Raw genomic sequence first — 19703 nt, 5'->3', positions numbered from 1 at the left:
TTTTTTGTTTCCTCTCCATTTTTTTCTCTGTCACCCGTCCTCTCCCCCCCCCCCCCCCCACACACACACACACACACGCACACACACACACACACACACACACACACACACACACACACACACACACACACACACGAGACCCTTCACATGGGCAAACGCCTCAAAGCTTTCAAAGTTATTGGCTTTGTTGGTTTTGAGGACATGGGTGTGGGCGCAGCCGGTTGTCATAGACACACAAGCGCGTGTGCGTGCGAGCGTGTCTGTGTGTGTGTCTGTGCGTCCATAACCTTGAAGAGACAATGAGAGTTAATCACAGTCGCAGAGAGAGAAAGCAGGATGAGGGAGAGATGACGCCGAAGAACGGCGCTGGGTAAGTAGGAGGAGGATGAATGTGTATGGATGTTTATTCATGAAACGTGTGTGTGCGTGTGTGTGTGCGTGTATGCTTGTGTGTGAGTACAAGGCCAGTTGGTAGGTTCTTAAAGGGCAACTCCGTGCATGTGAATAACTTTGAGCTAATAACTGAATAATTGTTGTTCCCTCAGAGGTCACGAAGGAATCTGCTGAGAGTGAGAAGCAGAAGCTGAGGAGAGCTGGCGTTCTCCGAGAAGAACAAAGTCGTGTTATTTGGGCAGCAAAATGTTAGGTAGGCTGCAGGCCAGTCTGAAAAACTCCATCCTCCACTCTGACTGTGGTGATGAGCAAAGCTGAATTTTCACACATTCTGGAGTTGGATTAGAAAGACTGAACATCTCCGTAGAATAAGAAGCAGAAATAAGCAGTTTGTTTCAGTTATTCTGCAAAACTGAATTATTTCTCTAAAGAGCTTTTTAAAAGTCATGTGTATTGTAGTAGGCTACATTCACACAGCAGGCAAATGTGCCCCAAATCCCCTTTTTTTTTTTTTTTTGCCCATATGTGAACTACGTCCGATGTTTCCACGGCTTTAGATCAGAATGGTTCAATTAAAAAAAATCTGACTTGTGTGTGCCACTTCCATGCTACTAAGCTGGATAAATATCTAAATGTTTTCTAAGCGTCGTGTCGCATTTTAGCAGAATTAAGATGTGCGTCATAATTACGCAGCAGAAGAAGTCTGCATCAGTGCATCGCATCACAGCCCTACCACTCTTGGATCTGACTGACCATTCCCATCAGTTGTGTTTTCTGTCCATTAGCTTCCTTCATCTTGTTATGATGTGATGATGCTGTCGGCTCCCGTTGCTGAGTAACCTTAAAAACTGAGTCGTAGATGGTGGCGGCCATTATTGCTTCCATAAACAACGCGCCGCTGTGTGACATCTACATTCTTCTTCTACGTTTGCAGAGTTGCAATTCATCCACACACGAGTTAATACTAACCCTAACACTGGAACTGAGCATCCTGACCTGCTGTATGAACGCAGCTTTAGACTGGAAGAAACGTTTTAAAACTAGCAAATATATCACCATCCAGCCTTGAAAAGGTTTGCTTGTACTTTTTCTAATTTTGTCAAAAGCTTCTATGTATTTAATTAGTACTAGTATTAATTAGAGGGTGGCATAAGTTTAAAGTCAGCCCCACTTTACTCTGATACCCCTGTATAAAATCCAGCACAACCATCAGCCACCAGTCACCATCAGAGTCCACCAACATGTGATTTAATGACCTCCTAACAGAACAACAGCTCAATAAATCTGAGCCTAAATACGACACAAAAAGCAGGAAAGGCTTGGTGTTCCTCAGCTGAGGGTTGGAACCGACCAAGAGCCTCTGGGCAGCACTAAAGATCGGAAGCATTTTTAATAAATCGTTAAATTTGATCCAGTGAGAACTTCTGCAGGGGGATTCGATGCAGCCTTTACCAAGCTAACAAAAAGTCACTGGCATGTACAGCTCTACACGTTTAGATTTAGGAGTCAGAATGACGGGACGCCTTCAGCGTTATCTTATGTTTCTAAAGAAAACAAGCTTGGTGCATTTATGGCTGTGCTTGTTTACACACACGTCTTAAAATGTCGCAGGGAATCTTCCCCAGTGACACTACAAGACTGATGTACTTGAAACGAAGTAAAAAGGAAGCGCTCGAGTGACGATGTAGACACTCTGTGCAATCAGAGCAGCTACGATCACGCTCTCAGTAATGACAATTATGTTTTCCAAATGTCCCAGATAATGGAGCAGCTGCTGTTTTTGTTAATGAGAACAGCGGAGCTGCCGCTGCCTCCGAGGTGTGCTTCACTTGCAGTCATCGCCTGGAGGAAGAACGTCCTGCCTGTGATGGCTCTTCCTCACAGCCCGGATGGAGTGCTGCCGGGTCGGGGCTCAGGTTTTCAGCAGTTCATGTGCTGCCCAGGTATCACTGATCAGTCCAGACGGTCCGGGTCCTCTGGGAGGAAATCAGGACCAAAAATCCTCCAGGGCTGAAGATGATGTGGGATTAAAAGACAAGCTAGGAAACAGGCAGGATTTTGATCTCTGCATCTTTTTCACTTGAATTCAGTGTAATCAAAATGTTAGGTTGGGGTAGGTGAGAGGTTGTAATATCTACGATGGGAATTAAATATTCATGTTTAACCTCCGGAGAGGAGATGTGGAGCAAAATCTTTAAACATGATACAAGTTAGGGTCTAATCCCTAACTTAATCCCTAAATTAGGGTCTAATCCCACTCCTTCTGTAGCAGCAATCGTTTTTGATACAGGCGACGTGGCTCTCTGCCTGGGGCGGCCCATGATGCTAAAAAAGAAACCAGTCAGTTTGGCTGTGAAAGGGTTTTCTATTGGTGATGTATCTGCATGTTCAGGCAACAGGAATGTTTGCCACGCAAATGTTGCCAGTGACCCAGAATGCCTCTCATGCAAGAACCACCAGTGTGTCACAAAGGGCTCACAGTGTGCTATAGTTCTGTCCTGTATAGAACTACTGAGAGCACTATGGGTTAAAAAAAGGAGAAAAAAAGTTTTTTTACCCCAGTCATGGTGGTAGGCTACGACACTGTAAGCACAGCTGCCCTCGTGTAGCCTGACAACCACCATCAGATTAAGTGTCACAAAGTCTGAGACAGACGGAGCGGGGCTTTGAACCAGCAACCCACCGGCGACAGGACGACCTTCGCCCTCAGACCTGGAGAGGCGGCTAGATGAACAAGAGCCGGAGGAGAGGAATCCTCACAACGTCAGAGACGTAGAAGTTCACTGTGGTTGAGGGAATGTACATCAACCCAGCAGACGTCTTTCTGTCTTCTCCCCGAGTTGCTCAAGCTCCAGGACAATAAGATTTTCTCTGTGCTGTAGACATCAGGAAGCTTGCTCCACTTCTCTCTGCTGTTGATTTGTTATTATTAGGAGTTTCCAGCTGGGGAATCAATGATAGTTCCTTTATTATTGTTTTTTTTTATGCCGTTGAGGTTTTGCTTTATTACCTCTTTCCACAACCTTTGCATTAGATCCACTAGAGCTGAACCGAATTTGTGTTTGCGTTGTTGCACTGACAAATGATGCGCGTTTTTTCTTTGGAGTTTTATGTGAATTAAAGCTTCACTGTCTGGACACTGACTGTGTTTTTGGATGCTGATTGGGGAGAAGTTGAGATGGCGCCATAAATCTGCTATAGATGACCCTTAGCTTCCACTTCTCTAGTTTCCAGCTCAGTTAGAAAACAGCAACCATCTCCACTGGACCAAATTATCATGCGACACATACAGTCCTTATCAGAAATTGCATTAAACTGAACAGGTTCAGCGCTACAGTCTTGCGTTCTGTGTATGTGAGCTTTCACACCTGCAGAGTTCTTCATCCTGTAGCCTAAACTCAAACGGTGCACTTCATGGGCATAACCGAAACTTTTCCAAAAAGTTTCACTCTGAGACCTGGAATCAAAAAGTGTCTCTGGTCTCTGGTGTCGTGTAAATGAGCGGCTGGATCGCAACATATGTGTTACTGTTTAACGGAAGAGCAGCTTCCTATAAGCAGCTGCTTCACATTGAGAGTCAGAGGTCAGTCTATGGTCTAACATGTTGCTATGGATTTTTCCCCAGTGTGTGGATAAACCAGCAACTATCCAAACGTGGAAAAAGGATTGAGTCTCAGTCTCAGTATCAGTCAGAGTGAAGCAGAGTGTGTGTGACGTGTCCAGGTCTCTGTGTGTGACGTGTCCATGTCTCTGTGTGTGACGTGTCCAGGTCTCTGTGTGTGACGTGTCCAGGTCTCTGTGTGTGTTTGTCAAACAACACCAGGACCGATGCAGTGGGTCCTGAGCTCTGTGAGGCTCTGTACAGCTTAACATGTGAGTTTAAGTCTTATCCACATGCACAGAGCAGCTCTCATATTATCATGACATCCTTCCTGTTGATGAAGTTGAAGACTCATACTTCTTTGAATTTGAATTTTGAATAAAACACTTCAATATGTAGGTTCATGTTCCTTTTTGGAAAATCATGACGCTTGCTTTAGAAAGTCTTGTTGAGGTTTTCATGTCAGGAATCCAGTTCAGAGTTATGGAAGAAATAAATGGCTTCACAATTTAAACTAATAATTCTTTGAACGATCCTCTGTATTGTGAAGTTTCTGTAGAAAAATCTCACTGCATTTGTCTGATTTCTACAAACAGTCTTCATTTCAGCAGTGAAAGAAAAGTGTTTGTCAGTGTTCTGATGATGCTGACCACCAGGTTGACCTTGTTTCAAACAGCAGTGTGTGTTTGGAAAAGCCCTGATAAGAATATTCATAAGCTGCACTGTAAACAGTGTCGCTTTAAGCAGGTTTTATAAACATCATCAGAAGCAGCTCTGAGAGACACACTGACCTCAGTTTTATAAAAAAAAATCAGATAACAGACAGTGAGCTGTTTCTCCTGCAGAAGCTGTCTGTTTTTATTGTATTACTTTATAAGCTAAGCAGATAAAAACTCACTCAGAATTTTAAACACTGAGTTCTAGGATTGTCAGAACACTAAAATTCAAAATCAGCACCAATACTAAGAAAAATACTCGACATCATTTTGGATCTGCCCAGGCACAAATATATTCAATGCATCCAAGTGACATCCTAGGTTGGTAAAATGGCAGGTGAAGCTCAGGAGGATGACCTTTTATGTTTTATAGAAAAAGGGAGAAAAAACTGAAAGTATGTCATCAGAACATCTGAAGATTAAGACATTAGAAATATAAGATTTAATTTTCTGACCTCAACCACTTGAGCAATATCCTCCTTTAAGATGATCCAAAACAGTAAATCAATTGTTAAAAAAAACAGGGGTTAAAGGTCATATAGACTTTGAAACGGATCAAGATGCTGAAAAGGTAGTCTGATCACTAGCCACCAGCTCCACTAGGTACCACCTCCACTAGTCACCAGCTCCACTAGTCAACACATCCACTAGTTACCAGCTCCACTAGTCACTGGCTCCACTAGTTACCACCTCCACTAGTCACCACCTCCACTAGTCACCAGCTCCACTAGTTACCATCTCCACTAGTCACCGGCTCCACTAGTCACCACCTCCACTAGGTACCAGCTCCACTAGTTACCAGCTCCACTAGTTACCACCTCCACTAGTCACCAGCTCCACTAATCACCAGCTCCACTAGTCACCAGCTCCACTAGGTACCACCTCCACTAGTCACCAGCTCCACTAGTCAACACATCCACTAGTTACCAGCTCCACTAGTCACCGGCTCCACTAGTTACCAGCTCCACTAGTCACCAGCTCCACTAGTCACCACCTCCACTAGGGACCAGCTCCACTAGTTACCAGCTCCACTAGTTACCACCTCCACTAGTCACCAGCTCCACTAGTCACCACTTCCACTAGTTACCAGCTCCACTAGTCACTTGCTCCACTAGACACCAGCTCCACTAGGTACCAGCTCCACTAGTCACTGGCTCCACTAGGTACCGGCTCCACTAGTTACCAGCTCCACTAATCACCAGCTCCACTAGTCACCAGCTCCACTAGTCACTGGCTCCACTAGTTACCAGCTCCACTAGTCACCAGCTCCACTAGTTACCACCTCCACTAGTCACCACCTCCACTAGTTACCAGCTCCACTAGTTACCACCTCCACTAGTCACCACCTCCACTAGACACCAGCTCCACTAGGTACCAGCTCCACTAGTTACCAGCTCCACTAGTTACCAGCTCCATGCGCCGCCGGCTGCTGTCCTGCTCCCTCTGGCTCAGCTCGTCCATCTCCAGCCTCATCTCCTGCAGCCGCTGCTGGTAGTATCGGGCGTGTTCCTTCTCTCGAGCTTCGGCCTGGGCGCTCTGCTCCAGCTCCTCTCCCAGGCGAACCACACTGTCCCTCAGACGCAGCACCAGCACCTGCAAAGTACACAAAATTAGCAGCCAAAACCGGGCATGGACTAACTACAGCATCAGACACGTTGATAATTATGTGTTGGAATTGGAAAAGCTTTATCTGATCTCACCTCAAACCTCTTGACTTGCCCCTTCTGAAACTCCAATTTGTTTTCCAGGTCACACACACGGGCCTCCTGTTTGCTGACTATGCTGCGCCCCACAGTGGACGACTCCAGGAACTGCACCCTGGACAAGCACTGCTGAAGCTGCAGGTGGAAGATGCGGAAAGGCCGGGGTGAGATGAACGCATTTAAATTCAACGCGACCCACGAGAAGCGGCGCTCCACCTGCTGCTCGCCGTTCAATTAAGGAGCGCAACAAGGACGTTAAATGACCCAGAAAGCCATTACAATCTCATCTGCAGAACTCCCAGCAGCACATTCACTTCATAAAGCTCTTAGTGTCGAGTTTATTTTCTGCTCATCAAACATATATCACCTCCTCTTGGAGCGAGCGTCTCTGTTTCTTCACCTCCTCCAGCTCAGCTTGCAGCTCTCTGATCTGAGAGATGTCACTGGAGGACTGAAGGGGACAAAGTGGGACTGAGACTTTTTCTCTTTTTTTTATTCAGGTTAGAAATAATGCGATAAGTGAAAATAATAATACTTGTGCAATAAGAGCTTTGTGTTTCTTCATCAGCTCGTTGAGGTCTTCCTGGTCTTCCTCCAGCCTCTTCAGCAGATCCATCTTCTCATGCTGCAGCAGCGCCAACTGTTCATCCACCTGAACTCACACAGGCATAGAAATACAATAAAAGAGATATTTGGACTAAATCAAGAGAAAATATAATCTTTAATATAGTTTAATATCTAAAAAAAACATAGAATTCCTGGGAAATCTTCACTCATGGTTATTTATGGTTTAATAAAGCTCAGATTGAAAATGTATGAAGTTTATAATAAACTCCTTCAAGGTGTAAGCAGAAGAGGTTCAAAGTTAAAGGAACAGATTGAATGAACAGAGACGGGTTTGTCCAAAAAACTAAAAGTTGGGACAATTATTAAAAACAAATGTACATCAGATGGACAGATTCATGTAATTCTGAGGAGTGAAAAAATAAATAAATAAAAATCATTTGTTAAACAAATACTATAAGGTTTGGTTATTGAGTTTGTCCAGAGATTTTGCTAGAATTTCGTTTTGATCTGTTTTGGAAAAATATTCAGGAAAGATGCTCCTACTTATATTGATAATGCTAAAAGCTAAAAGCTTAGCTTCTATACTGTCTTAATCTGTACTTCGAGTTCTCATTTTTTCATTTGTTTTATGTCTGTTTTTTAAATTTTTGAATTGAAAAAAAAAAAAAAAAAAAAAACTGCCACTTTTGAGTTAGTCGAGATTGTCTGCCCAGATGATTCATGGGTTAAAAATCCTGTTTTAGAACCGGGCCGGTAAAAGGATTTAACTGAAGAATATATGAAATGGAGTTAATATCCATAAAAGTCTAGAAGAACTATCACACATTACAGTCTGCTCTGGCATCTGCTGTCTGAGGATGGTGGAGTTGGTTTCCACCAGTCTGTTGGGTTTGAACCAGCATGCAGTCACTCACCACACTCTTCTGCCTGCAGATATTCTCCAGTTCCAACTGGGCGTTCTCCAGCTCCATGGCAACGGCTTTCTGCGTGTTCTCCGCCTCCAGCCGCCTTGCCTCGCTCTCCTCCAGCTGAACGGAAAACGCAGAGGGTGAACACGGAGCGCCGCGGTGACTCCCGGTGGAGCGCGGCCGAACGCCACCACTCACCTGGCAGTGCAGGCGTTCGATCTGGTCTTTGCTGCCGTTGGGACGGTTCTGGCCTGAGCTGTCCAGGGTGGCGAGGAGCAGCTGGGCGTCGGCCAGCAAGGCGTGGGTTCTCTTCAGGTCTCTCCTCAGCTTCCTCTCCACATCGAAGTCTCTGTGTCCCACCTGCAACGTGACACCACTTAGATTCTTTCACTCCATAAACAAAGAGAATGGTTCGAGGGTTTGGTTGGCACCATGTCTTCATCACACAAAAAGCATCCGACAACAAATAAATGCGATTGCCAGGTTTTAAAATAAAATCATCTCATCTCTGAAGAAGCCAGTCTGTAGGTGTTCCACAGGGAACTATCCTCGGATCTTTTTTTATTCCTTTATCTTAAATGGAAGTGTTGTATAAAATCCAATATTTTTTTAGCTTTACATCATGTCATAATGTTATTCTCTCATCAAAAACATACCTGGTTCTTACTTTGGTTCTTTCATACATATCTGAATCTCCAGTGGCAACCGTTCAGAGGTGCCTATGTGCCTGCCTGCTTTTATACCCAGCCAAGCTTACAGAGACAGAGGCCCAAAGTCAAGGCATCAAACTGCAAAGCCATATTTCTTTGCAGTTATGCTTGACAATATATTTACAGCATTTTCATAACAATTTACTTGATTGTGCTATAAAAAGACATTATGAGCTTGGAAAATACAGTAAAGACCTTCCATTACGACATTAAATCTGTGACGTTCAAATGTATGCCGATGACACTGTAGTTATCATGTATCAGAGTGACAGGCTGTAAATAAGGCAGGAAGCATACAAGTTAATTATGTTCTGTTTTGATTTTGAAGTTGTAATGTAGCCAAAGAGTTTTAGGCTCAAGAGAAAAAAGCTTGTGATGGTATCTGGTCACAGAGCTTCAATTTGAAAGATTAACCTAATCACAGGTCAATAGAAGCTGCTAAAATGAACTTTATGATTCATTTATAAACCATTTTATGCTTAACCTCCTGATCGCATGCTTCATTCAAACCATAATGATTATTAAACACATAAAAAGGCAGAACAGAGTTTTTAATATTGTATCTTAGACTTTTTCTTACCAAATGTCCTGAGAAGTCCTGCTTTTCTTCCCCAGCAGCAACATTTGAATGCCTGTTAGACCCAGACTGCAGATGACTTGATCCTGAACGGTTTGCCAGCTTGGCTACACACCAGGTCCTGTTCTAATTCCAACCTTGGTGTGAATGAGTGTTAAATCAGCTCTTCCCCTCTATGCTGCATTTGTTTGTTTCATGGTGGCTGGACTGCAGCAGCAACACATCCAGGCTCCATCAGAGCATTAACCTGCTTTAAGAGTGATTTACGACGGAGCGCTGGCAGGAAGCGGGCCGCTGACAGACACACAGCTGTAACATTTGGCTTCCGAGAAGTTTTAAAGTTCAGTTAATTTAATTAAAATGATTATCCAGGTAACAAACGAAGCAATAAAGTAACCTTGATGTTCAGATATAAATTAGTACCCATATGGACATAGAGAAACTGCAAACACTGAAGGATCTAAGCCTCCTACAGGCTGCTCTGTCCCTTCACTTCATCTCCAGGAAATACACACACACACACACATATATATATATATATATATATATATATATATATATATATATATATAAGCACAGACCATATATAGTATATACAAAATGTATTGTAATCACAACCAAAAAGAGCACTATATGTTTAGATGTAAAATATGATACAAGTTACTATTAATATACACTTAGAAAATATATTTACCAACATATGACTGGAAATATAATTCAAAATATTCTAATTTTTTTTTCTGATACATTTTCAAATATATGTTGTATATATATTAAATTATATATTGATGATGCATGTATTACACAATATAATACAGTCATGAAATAAATTGAAATATATTGACAAACATATTTGTAACTCTATTACATATATGACCAATACATTTTACTATATAAATCATAGTACATGATGGTGAATATTTATAAACATAAAAAATACAGTGATACACAAAGCCATACATGATATTCATGTTTAATATTTTACAATAAAGGGTTAATGGAAAGAAGCAACCATTTCAAAATATTATGTGAATAATGTAACATGTTGTTTAATACAGAAATCATCAATATGTAATTCACTGTATTTATAACATGTATTAGAAAATGTGTTGGGAAAATAATATATTAGAATAAATTACAACACCAGTAATACAACTGGTAGATATGTTTTTCTTTCATAAGGCTGAACACTGGATGAGCATGTTATAAGTTAAAAAGTTTATTCCACTTCATAACTCAAAGCTTTAAATCAATAATTACTGACTGAAAATGTATTTGTAAGTTAACTGTCTTATTTCAAGTGATCTGAGATATTTACACGAGAAACTAGATACAAATAAACTGGGTAAGATTGAATGTTTTCTATCTCTCCTCACTTGTAGGTGTGTTTAGGAGGGAGCTCACCTGCTCACACAACGTCGCTATGAGTCCCTCCAAGTCGTGTTTCTCATGAATCACCATCTGCTTCTCCTCGTACTCCTGCTCCAACTGCATCTCCAGCTGCTTCAGCTGCACAAATACACACACACACACACACACACACACACACACACACACACACACACACACACACACACACAGGATTTCAATCCAGGACAGCAGAGAGTGGTCAGTGTGTTCATCCAACCTCTGGAGTTCTACTAGGAAGAAGTGCTAGAGAATTTTCTTCTTTCTAACAGCTGCTCCAGCCACTCCAAACCCTGGCTTTCTAACCAAACGGTCAGATAGAGGTTTAAAGCAGAGTGGCAAAAGCAAAAGAGGTGGATTAGCAGTGCTAGCCAGCAGCTAGTTATGTCACCCAGGACGTGTTGCTGTGGAATATCATCTCTCCTGCTCAGAAATTGAGCTGTTAGCACATCATGACGGTCAGACTGTCTGTCTTCAATCAGAGGCCTCTTCAGAGTCTTTGCAAGACTGACTGCTACCGGAATTCCTTCCATCGTCCACAATGACTCTCTGAAGGAACTTGGATGACATGAGTGATGACAACATTTTACTTCTTGTTTTTGATAAAGTATTTTTGAATTTTTAAAAAGGAGCAGCTGTCAGGAGGTTTAGAGTGCTAACATCCCATATAAAACATGTGTTATATATATTACTGAATCCTGAGCAGACATTGGAGCAAACATCTGTTCATCATGTAAATCTGCCTCCCCTGTCAGACCCACCCGTCTCTGGGAGGACTTATGAACGTCCTCCAACTCTTCTTCTTTATCCTCCAGCTCCTTCTGATGCATCTGCTTCATCCTCTCCACCTCTATCTCGAACCGCATGTGGATCTGTTGGGTGAGAGGTGCAGATGAGCCGCGGCAGCCGGCAGACGGGTTTGTGCCAGCCCTGCGCCGCGCGCCCCGTCGACCTGCTGCTGCTGCTGGATCTGGGCGGACAGTCTGCTCGTCTCCTCGGCTCTCTCGCTGGCCTGGCTCTCCAGGAGGCGGATCTGTTTCTTCATGTCAGGCACCGAGTCCGAGGCCAGGTCAACCGGCAGGCTGAGGTCTCTGATCTGAGCGCACAACTCCTCCTTCTGCTTCTGCAGGCGACTCATCTCAGCCTGGCTCTCCTGCACACACACCAGGAACACAAACAGAGAAAATATGGAGGCTGAGCCTGACCAGCTGGAATGAATCAGAAAACTATCCAATGACTTCAAATTAAAAGTCTGAGGTAGTATCACTAGGCCTGTCACAACAACAAATTCTGCTGACTGATAAATTATCCCAGAAGTTATTGTGATAAATGATAATATTGTGTTTTTTTTTTTTTTGTGGGACCATTTACAAGTAAAATAATGGTAATGCAAGAACATATTCTGAAAGATCAATAAAAGATCAATAATGAAATGTAACACATTTTCCAATATCCTAAATAAATAAATAAACAAAACAACAGAAACAACAAATAAAATGAATCATGAAGTCTCTGTAAATAATATGAGACCAAACATCAGACTGAAGACTTTTGTTGTCCAGTTTTTGGTAGAAAGAGAGAAAAGAGAAAAATCATCATCACAAGTTGTTGGGCTTGTTTTAATTTATCATATGTTTTATTTATTTGTTGGTTACTGTGTCAGGCCTAAGTACTGGTTTCTATAAAAACTAGTTACATTTATTTTCAAACAGTGCCATAAACCAAACACTGACATTCCTTTATGAAACACAAACACACCTGCAGGCTGCGGCGCAGGGTGAACACTTCAGAACCCAGAGCTGAGTTCTCCTGCAAGGCTTTGTCCTTCTGCTCTCTCTCACTGTTGGCCTCCTCCAGAGCCTGGGCCAGCTCACTGTCAAACCTGCAGCAACACACACACACACACACACACACACACACACACACGGACACAGGAGTTTGTTGGCTGTGAGGAAAAGTCTTATTACAGCAGTGAAAATGAAGATATTCAAAAACACGATGTAATTAGAAACACTATTAACAGGCTTTATGTAGTCATTAAACAGCCAGAGATGAAGCAGAGGAGCAGTGGAGCAACAAGGTGACGTGTGTCTGAAGGGAAGGTGAACCTTCTCTGTTTGCGCTCCAGTTCGTGCATGCGACTCTGCAGAGCATCGCTGAGTACTCTGGCATCCTGGAGGTCAGAGGTCACCCTGCGACAGTGGCGTTTCAGCTCCGACGCGCTCCTCCGAGACTGCTCCAGCTGGGCCTGCAGTGTTGCTACCTACACACACACACACACACACACAGACACGCGCACACAGGTGGTGTTACCTTGAGACATTAACATGCTGCTGTGCACGTCGGGGCGTCCCGCCTGACCTTGGTGTCGAGCTGCTGTCTGCTCTGCCTCTCCGTCTCCAGCTTCTCCTCCGTCTGCTTCAGGCGCCTGCGGACGAACTCCACCTCGGTCTGGCAACACTCCAGCTGCATGACCAGCTCGCCCTCTGAATGACGGGACACTCGGGCATCAGTTTGTCTGAGACTCAGTTCATTGAAACTTTGTCCCGTCAGGAGTTCCTGAGGTCAGGTCACCACGCTTTTCTTGAGTTTTAATATTAAATACCTTAATTCACAGTAACAAAGTGCCTGATGAAAGCTACAGTTTAAATCAGGAATAGTTGGGCTGGAGGATATGACTGAAAAACATTTCATGATATAAGGGTTTCATATCAGCCGAGGTGAATAATTACTGTTTAGTGATTTTTTTGTTTGTTTGTTTTAAATATCTAGTGACATGCCCCTTCTTGTCTTATCCACAGTTTTCACTTCATGTTGTTTATTTTTAAGCAGTTATGTGACAAAACCATAAAGGGGAAGTATTATGTATTTTCTATACATAGTAACATTTTATAGCACAATCAAGTAACTATGTTACCTTCATTTGTTATAAAAATGTTCTATGTATCAATGACTTCAACGAAATTTGACTTTGTAATTTGATGCCTTGAAATTTGGCCTCTGTCTCTTTAAAAACTGCTGCTCTGATGTGCAGTTACATCAGGTGTTTGCTAATTGCTGCTGGCTAGTCTGAAGGAGCTGAGTGGAGCTGCTCTGTGATGAGGAAGCTCTGAGGAGGAGCTTCACCTTGAAGGCGGAGCTAAGTCCACCCAGGCATTTTGCACAGCTGAATGGTTGTCAAGGAGATAAAAGAACTTTTCAAACATGCATGAAAGAATCAAAGCAACACTCCAGGTGTGTTTTTGATGAGGAAATTATAACATGATGTAAAACTCAAAGGAGGCCATTTCACATAACACTGCCCCTTTCAACTGCTGCTGCACATGTCACTCAACAGGCTGTTGCTAGGTAACCAAAGAGTGAGTTTGCTGATGCTGCCTCCATTGCTTAGCTGACCATGAGAGGTTGAGCAGCTAAAGCCTTCCCTCTGCCTACATCCCCCAGAATGCAGTGCAGTCTTGGTCAGATTTCAGCAAATATTCTACATGTTGAACCTTGAATATTGTATGAAATATATTATCTATTGATACTGATCACATGTCCATTGTGATATATATTGTTATTGATTTATAGTCCAGCCTTTTCTGCTGTTAAATCTCTCCATTCATGTTGTAACATTGCTGCACGTTTGGTCATTCAGCAGCCAAACCTCAGTGTGTTTTTGCTTTTTGTCTTGCCAGCAGACTTTCCTCTCGTACCTTTTGGAGCTCCTCTCTGACTTGCGGCAACTTGAGCTTTCTGCTTCTCCTCCTCCAGCTGCTTCTCCAGGGTTTCCATAGTAACCTTACACTGGTCCAGCCGAGTCTTCAGAAGTCACAAATTAAACAACAACAACAAAAAAAAAAGACGCAATCGCTCAGATTTTTTTTATTTGAATCGTTAAATTAAAATAGACAGCAGTCATCATGCAAGAAGTGTCAGGTGACTTAGTTAGCTGGCTCACCAGCAGGTCCTTGTTCTCCCGGCTGAGTCGAAGCCTCTCTGCCCTCTCCACATCCAGAGCCTGACCCACTGCATCGCCTCGGAAACGCTCATCGCTTAGCTCCGATGTCACAGCAGTAACCTGCACATATAGATCACATTAATAGTGGTGAGCGTTTGTGTGTGTGTGTGTGTTGCAGCTCTAACCTTGGTCTCCAGGCTGTCTGCTGTCTGCCTCAGCTCGTTCCTCTCCTTCTCAGACTTCTCCAGGCGGCGCCTCAGAGCCGACACCTCATCCTTTCAGAAAACAAAAGAGAAGCTTTTTACTGAGACACAAACATCCTTTAAGGCACATCACAAACATTTGCTGGATGAATTGCTGTTGCTTCTATATTGTTTCCCATCACTGAGATCAGCTGGTGTTAGATGTTTCTGTCAGATGCTGCAGCTCACTGTTGTTCTGTCTGTTTTTACTGTCACTTTAAAGAACAATGGCTATGTCTCTTTAAAAAAACATGACATTTTTCTAACTGAATTATTAGATCTCTAAGATGCATCATTATGGGGGCAGTACTTTCTCATCAGCCAGACAGGTTTCCTGGAAGGTTTGGATGTTTCTCCTCCATTAGCACTCTGAGTTTGAGGGGATCTTGTAAATAAATATGAACGTAAAACGATTCTTTAAAAGGATGTGAACTGAAAGAGGTCCATATGAAAGTCTGTACCTCCTTGGCTCTCAGCCTTTCGTTGTCCATGTTCACATCGAGCAGAGGACGCAGCCTGCAGAAAAGTTTCCACCAGCTCCATTCGGCTACGGCCTTCAGAACCCGCAGGTTCCTCTGCAGACACCTCACCGCCATCTGCTGCACCTGGAAATTAAACACACACACACACACACACACACACACAGGCAGAAACAGTACAGTAAAAAGTCTGAGGTAAAACCCAAAGCTGAGATCCTATAGTGAACTGATCTCATGACAGCAGGAAGTGAATGGATATCCTGGAGGCCAACTAAAACTCTGGAACTACATGAAGAGGTCCAGAGTTCAGAGTTTTAATTCAAAGATGTTTTCAAAATCCTCTATCAACTCATGAAGTCTCAGATGTCTTTGAAACTCCTACTGATACTAATCACTTATGTAGCCAACTTAATAGCTCTTGATTTATGTTGGAACCAATTTCAACTTCTATTCAAATGGCATTTATTGCTTAAAAACATCTGCATAATTTGTAAAAAGTGTTTCTAAATACAGATCAGAGTGAACTGGATTTTTTTTTTCTTTTTTTTTTTTTTTACAAACGTTCTTAGTGGAGGGAAAATGGATAGTTGAATATATTCAAGAATGTAAGCTGTATTTCCTTAACTGGTCCACTCAGAAAAAAGTTGTTACGCAACAGAATAAAACAATTAATAGAGCTGGCTGTGCACATTTTATATATCTGCAGTGTTTCACAAGAGGAGATTATGATGAAGTTTTTATGATCTGTAACTAAAAGTGTTTTTGTTTTAAAACTTCTTGAATCAACACACAAAAGTGCTTTAAAGATTCGCAACAAGAAATCCAGACAATATCATCGTTGTCATATTCTTTCTAATCTCATATTAGATAATATTCTTTCTAATAAGTAGGTTTTTTCTTTTACATTTTGAAAATCTGATATATTATGTACACTTTTATTTAGTTCATTAAACCCCCATGACATTCCTTCTGCGCCTGAAGAACCACTTTGAGATCAGATAACATGACTACAGGGCGCCCTCTAGAGGTGACTGAAGCATCCCAAAATCCAGGACTGTTTTTACCAAACTGCCTTCACTTTTGTTTTGAGTCATTCAAACAGCTTGAGATGATATAACATAATTATATCGTTATCTAGTTATAAAATATCTGCACATTGGGCAAAATTACAGATATTAAACCAGATTAGCACTTAATGTTGATGAAGGCAAAGAAATGGTTAAACTGCAGGTTTGTAGTTTGGTGATGTAGTTAATTATTGTGGTGACTTTTCACCAATTCATAACTTGATTAGGATCAGCCTGTTGCACGTTTTTGCTATAACCTGCTGCTGTGCATCTCATATCTCCTTCTGAAAAGTTAATGAAGTGTTATACAGTGTCTGTGTGTAAACAAAGAAGAGTAAAATAAAACAAATCACATGAAGGCTAAATATATAAATCTTTATCTTAAATAAATAAGAAATATGTTAATAATTAGTTTTCAATGAAATCTTTAGTATTTTCTACTGCAGAACATCAAGAATTATTTTATTTCTCCACCTTACAAATCAAATCATTCAGTGGGGATAACACCAACAGGTGGCTAATCTGCAGGGTGACCAATCAGGTATTAGTGAGGCCTAGCAGCAGTTTAAGTTTTTTTTCTTAATGTACAGAGAGCAAAAAAAAATCATTAAAAAATTTGAAGTTAATGTGTCTGATTTATGACAGAGTATTAGGGCTATTGTAGACACAAAAAAAGCAGGAGTACATTTTCAAGCTCAGAAATTAAGATTAATCTCAGAACTTTTCTTGAAAAAACTTGGAAATTTGGAGTGATATTATACTGTCTTGCTCTCTCAGTTTGTATTGAGACAGAAGGTGGATACTCCTGTATCAGAGCTCCGCCTGGAGCTCCTCACAGTGAACCGGACTGGAGCTCACCTTGAGTTTGCGGTACTTCTGACGTCCCAGATGTCCCTTGCAGGCGGCCTGCAGGTAAACCAGCCACCCGGTCACCTGCTGATCCCTCTGCTGCTCCAGGTATTGCAGCACACCTCGCTTCATAAACACCTGAGACCCAGCAGAGAAAAATAGATTTCAGTCATAACTGACTGACTCCTGTTGTGCCATCTGAGGGCTTCACACCCGCTCTCACCCTGCTGGCTCCGACCATGATGCTGTTTTTATCTACGTCCAGCTCAACCAGCAGCTCTTCCACGGCCTGACACACAAAGGAGAGGGAAAAAAAAGCAGATTCATTCTGAGTTTGTGATATTTTTGTTCATGTGAACTCCAGCGATTCACTTCTCTACCTTTCTCTCATCATGGCTGACAAACATGGAGGCGTAACGCTTCATAATCGGAGGAGAGAGAGCCTGGAAGTGACACCTGAAGTCACTGAGCGTCATGTGTTCTGGATAACCTGGAGAAGGACAGGAAAATATGGCTTTATATGCATTTCTGTTTTTAAATTTTTTATTGATTTAGAATCTTTTGACATTTCTATCTTTTTAAAGGAGTTATGGAATTATGCAAGTCTGTATTTATGTAATCAAATAATCAAAAGGGGCTCTGATGTAAAAACTATAAACTAACTCACTGATCACTTAAAAGAAAAAAGAAAAATCAGGGCAGCTCAGAAGAAAAAAAGTTCTAGCCTGAGTGTACACTATGATGGTGTCAAACTCATTTTCATATTGGGCCATTTAAGAACCTGAATGTTCTTAAAGGGACGGTTCCGCCAGAATATACTGATAAAACCAATCAAGCTGTTAAAATATCAGTAAATAGCTGTTCCTCCAGGATTTTGTGGTCTGGTTGAGGCAGCAGCCACTTAAACTCAATGTTTTTACCAACTTTGAGAAAATTTGAAGTAAAATCATATGTGATTTCAATTGTGTTTCTTATTTAATTGAAACACCACAATTGTGAAACTGTGTGTTTTCGACATTAGCAGAATATTAATAAAGTTTTGCGTACATTTTGTAATGGAAGTTTCCTGGAAGTTTGTTCTGGATTTGTGGAGCATAGAGACTGAATGTTTGGTTCCAGTCGTAGGAGTAGAGACAGCGATGTTACCTGTAGTAAACGTGCTTGTTGTACACACTAAAATAATGATGATGGCTATCATTTTACTCTAATTAAACACACACTCCCACAGTAAAACTAAGTAATCTCTCAATATTTTTTTGCATGAAATTTCTCCTTGTTTTGTTCATGTAATGTCCCCTCACATATTCAGAAACAATATTTCTTTGTTCATATCAATGAAAAAATTATTTTCCATTTTTGGGAAGAGTAATTTTGGGTTATAGTCTGATCACTGCATAACTGACAGAACCTGGTGAGTAACCAGTCAGATGTAGGTTGTTCTGTTTGATGTCTCTGAACATCTTAACTCCTGTGTTTGTCCGTGAAGCTGGTCTGACATGAAGGGCCGACCTGTGCGGTAGAGCTGCAGGGCCGACAGGATCTGGGTGGAATGCAGCTGCACTCTGAGAGCCGGCACGTCCAAACCACCGCTGCTCGATTTTGCGCTGACACACTGCAGGAACACCGGCCTGGCTCGGCGGATCAGGTTCACCAGCGCATCCTGCAGGACCGCGAGACGATGACAGCCGTCACGCTTCTGGGGTGACGTCAGAACGTGGTGACGGTAGCGCCATACGTACCGCCTGCAGCTTCACTGCTATACACTGGGAGTGTCTGCGTATGGCCGCCATCCCACCGCTGAAGGTTTTCCGGATGATTCCGTTCCGCTGCAGGGCGCGCTGGCTGCCTCCCTCCAACCCGGCCAGGCCACGGCACAGAGGGGGCAGGGAGATCCTGGGGGTGAACATGGCCTTCACCACGCCTCTGAGGAAGGACAAGAGAGGAGCTCAGCACACGTTCGAAAACGACGAGGCAGCTGTAATCCAAATATATGACACTTCATCAGAGCAGACAGAGCATCTGCATAGCATAGCATGGGGTTACGCTTTGTTATAAATGGCACATTGCTGCCACTTTGAGTTGGACTTGTGTTGATTCAGCAGCAACACAAGTTTAAAAGCTCACACTGGTGGATGTTTAGGGTGTCAAAAAGAAAAATGAACGGTTTCCCAGAAGTGTAGGAGGTATGGGTGAGCATTGTGTTTTTTGTGGTACTATTGTGATGATAAAAATTATGACACTGAAAACCCCGTCCTACATCAAACACTTCTTATAGAAAATTGGGAGTTTTTTCAAAATTGATATCTTTCCATTAAGCAAATTTATATTTGTGATTTCAATTTGCATAGTTTTATGATTAATGGAAATGAAGCTACTGATGATCCATCCAATAGTCTCCAGCCGAGTTTCCATTACAAATGTGCACAAAACATTTTTAATATTTTGCTAATGTAAAACAAAACAACAACACAATTTTGCAATTGTGGTGTTTCCATTAAAAAAGAAAACTTAAATTCAGAATTCTGCCATGGCGCCAGCACT

General features: G+C 42.2%; 1 protein-coding gene across 1 annotated transcript in view; it reads right to left on the bottom strand.

Annotated features, from left to right (window-relative positions):
• The window catches only part of myo18b (myosin XVIIIB), a 58872-nt gene that overhangs the window by 11368 nt on the left and 27801 nt on the right, over window positions 1-19703 (bottom strand). The window contains 21 exon segments of the mRNA XM_015045326.1: window positions 6118-6303; window positions 6411-6548; window positions 6781-6864; window positions 6949-7065; window positions 7895-8008; window positions 8087-8248; window positions 10580-10684; window positions 11344-11454; window positions 11535-11735; window positions 12341-12464; window positions 12691-12845; window positions 12944-13068; window positions 14281-14386; window positions 14526-14645; window positions 14711-14800; window positions 15229-15372; window positions 17172-17300; window positions 17386-17451; window positions 17543-17652; window positions 18672-18822; window positions 18902-19246. Of these exon segments, the coding sequence (XP_014900812.1) occupies window positions 6118-6303; window positions 6411-6548; window positions 6781-6864; window positions 6949-7065; window positions 7895-8008; window positions 8087-8248; window positions 10580-10684; window positions 11344-11454; window positions 11535-11735; window positions 12341-12464; window positions 12691-12845; window positions 12944-13068; window positions 14281-14386; window positions 14526-14645; window positions 14711-14800; window positions 15229-15372; window positions 17172-17300; window positions 17386-17451; window positions 17543-17652; window positions 18672-18822; window positions 18902-19246 (2883 nt within the window).

This window comes from Poecilia latipinna, unplaced genomic scaffold, assembly GCF_001443285.1.
Source record: "Poecilia latipinna isolate Pla-1442-1.1 unplaced genomic scaffold, P_latipinna-1.0 Scaffold721, whole genome shotgun sequence".
Classification (NCBI taxonomy): Eukaryota; Metazoa; Chordata; class Actinopteri; order Cyprinodontiformes; family Poeciliidae; genus Poecilia; species Poecilia latipinna.
Note: the sequence above shows the minus strand (reverse complement) of the source record. Positions and strands in the feature narration are given on the sequence as shown.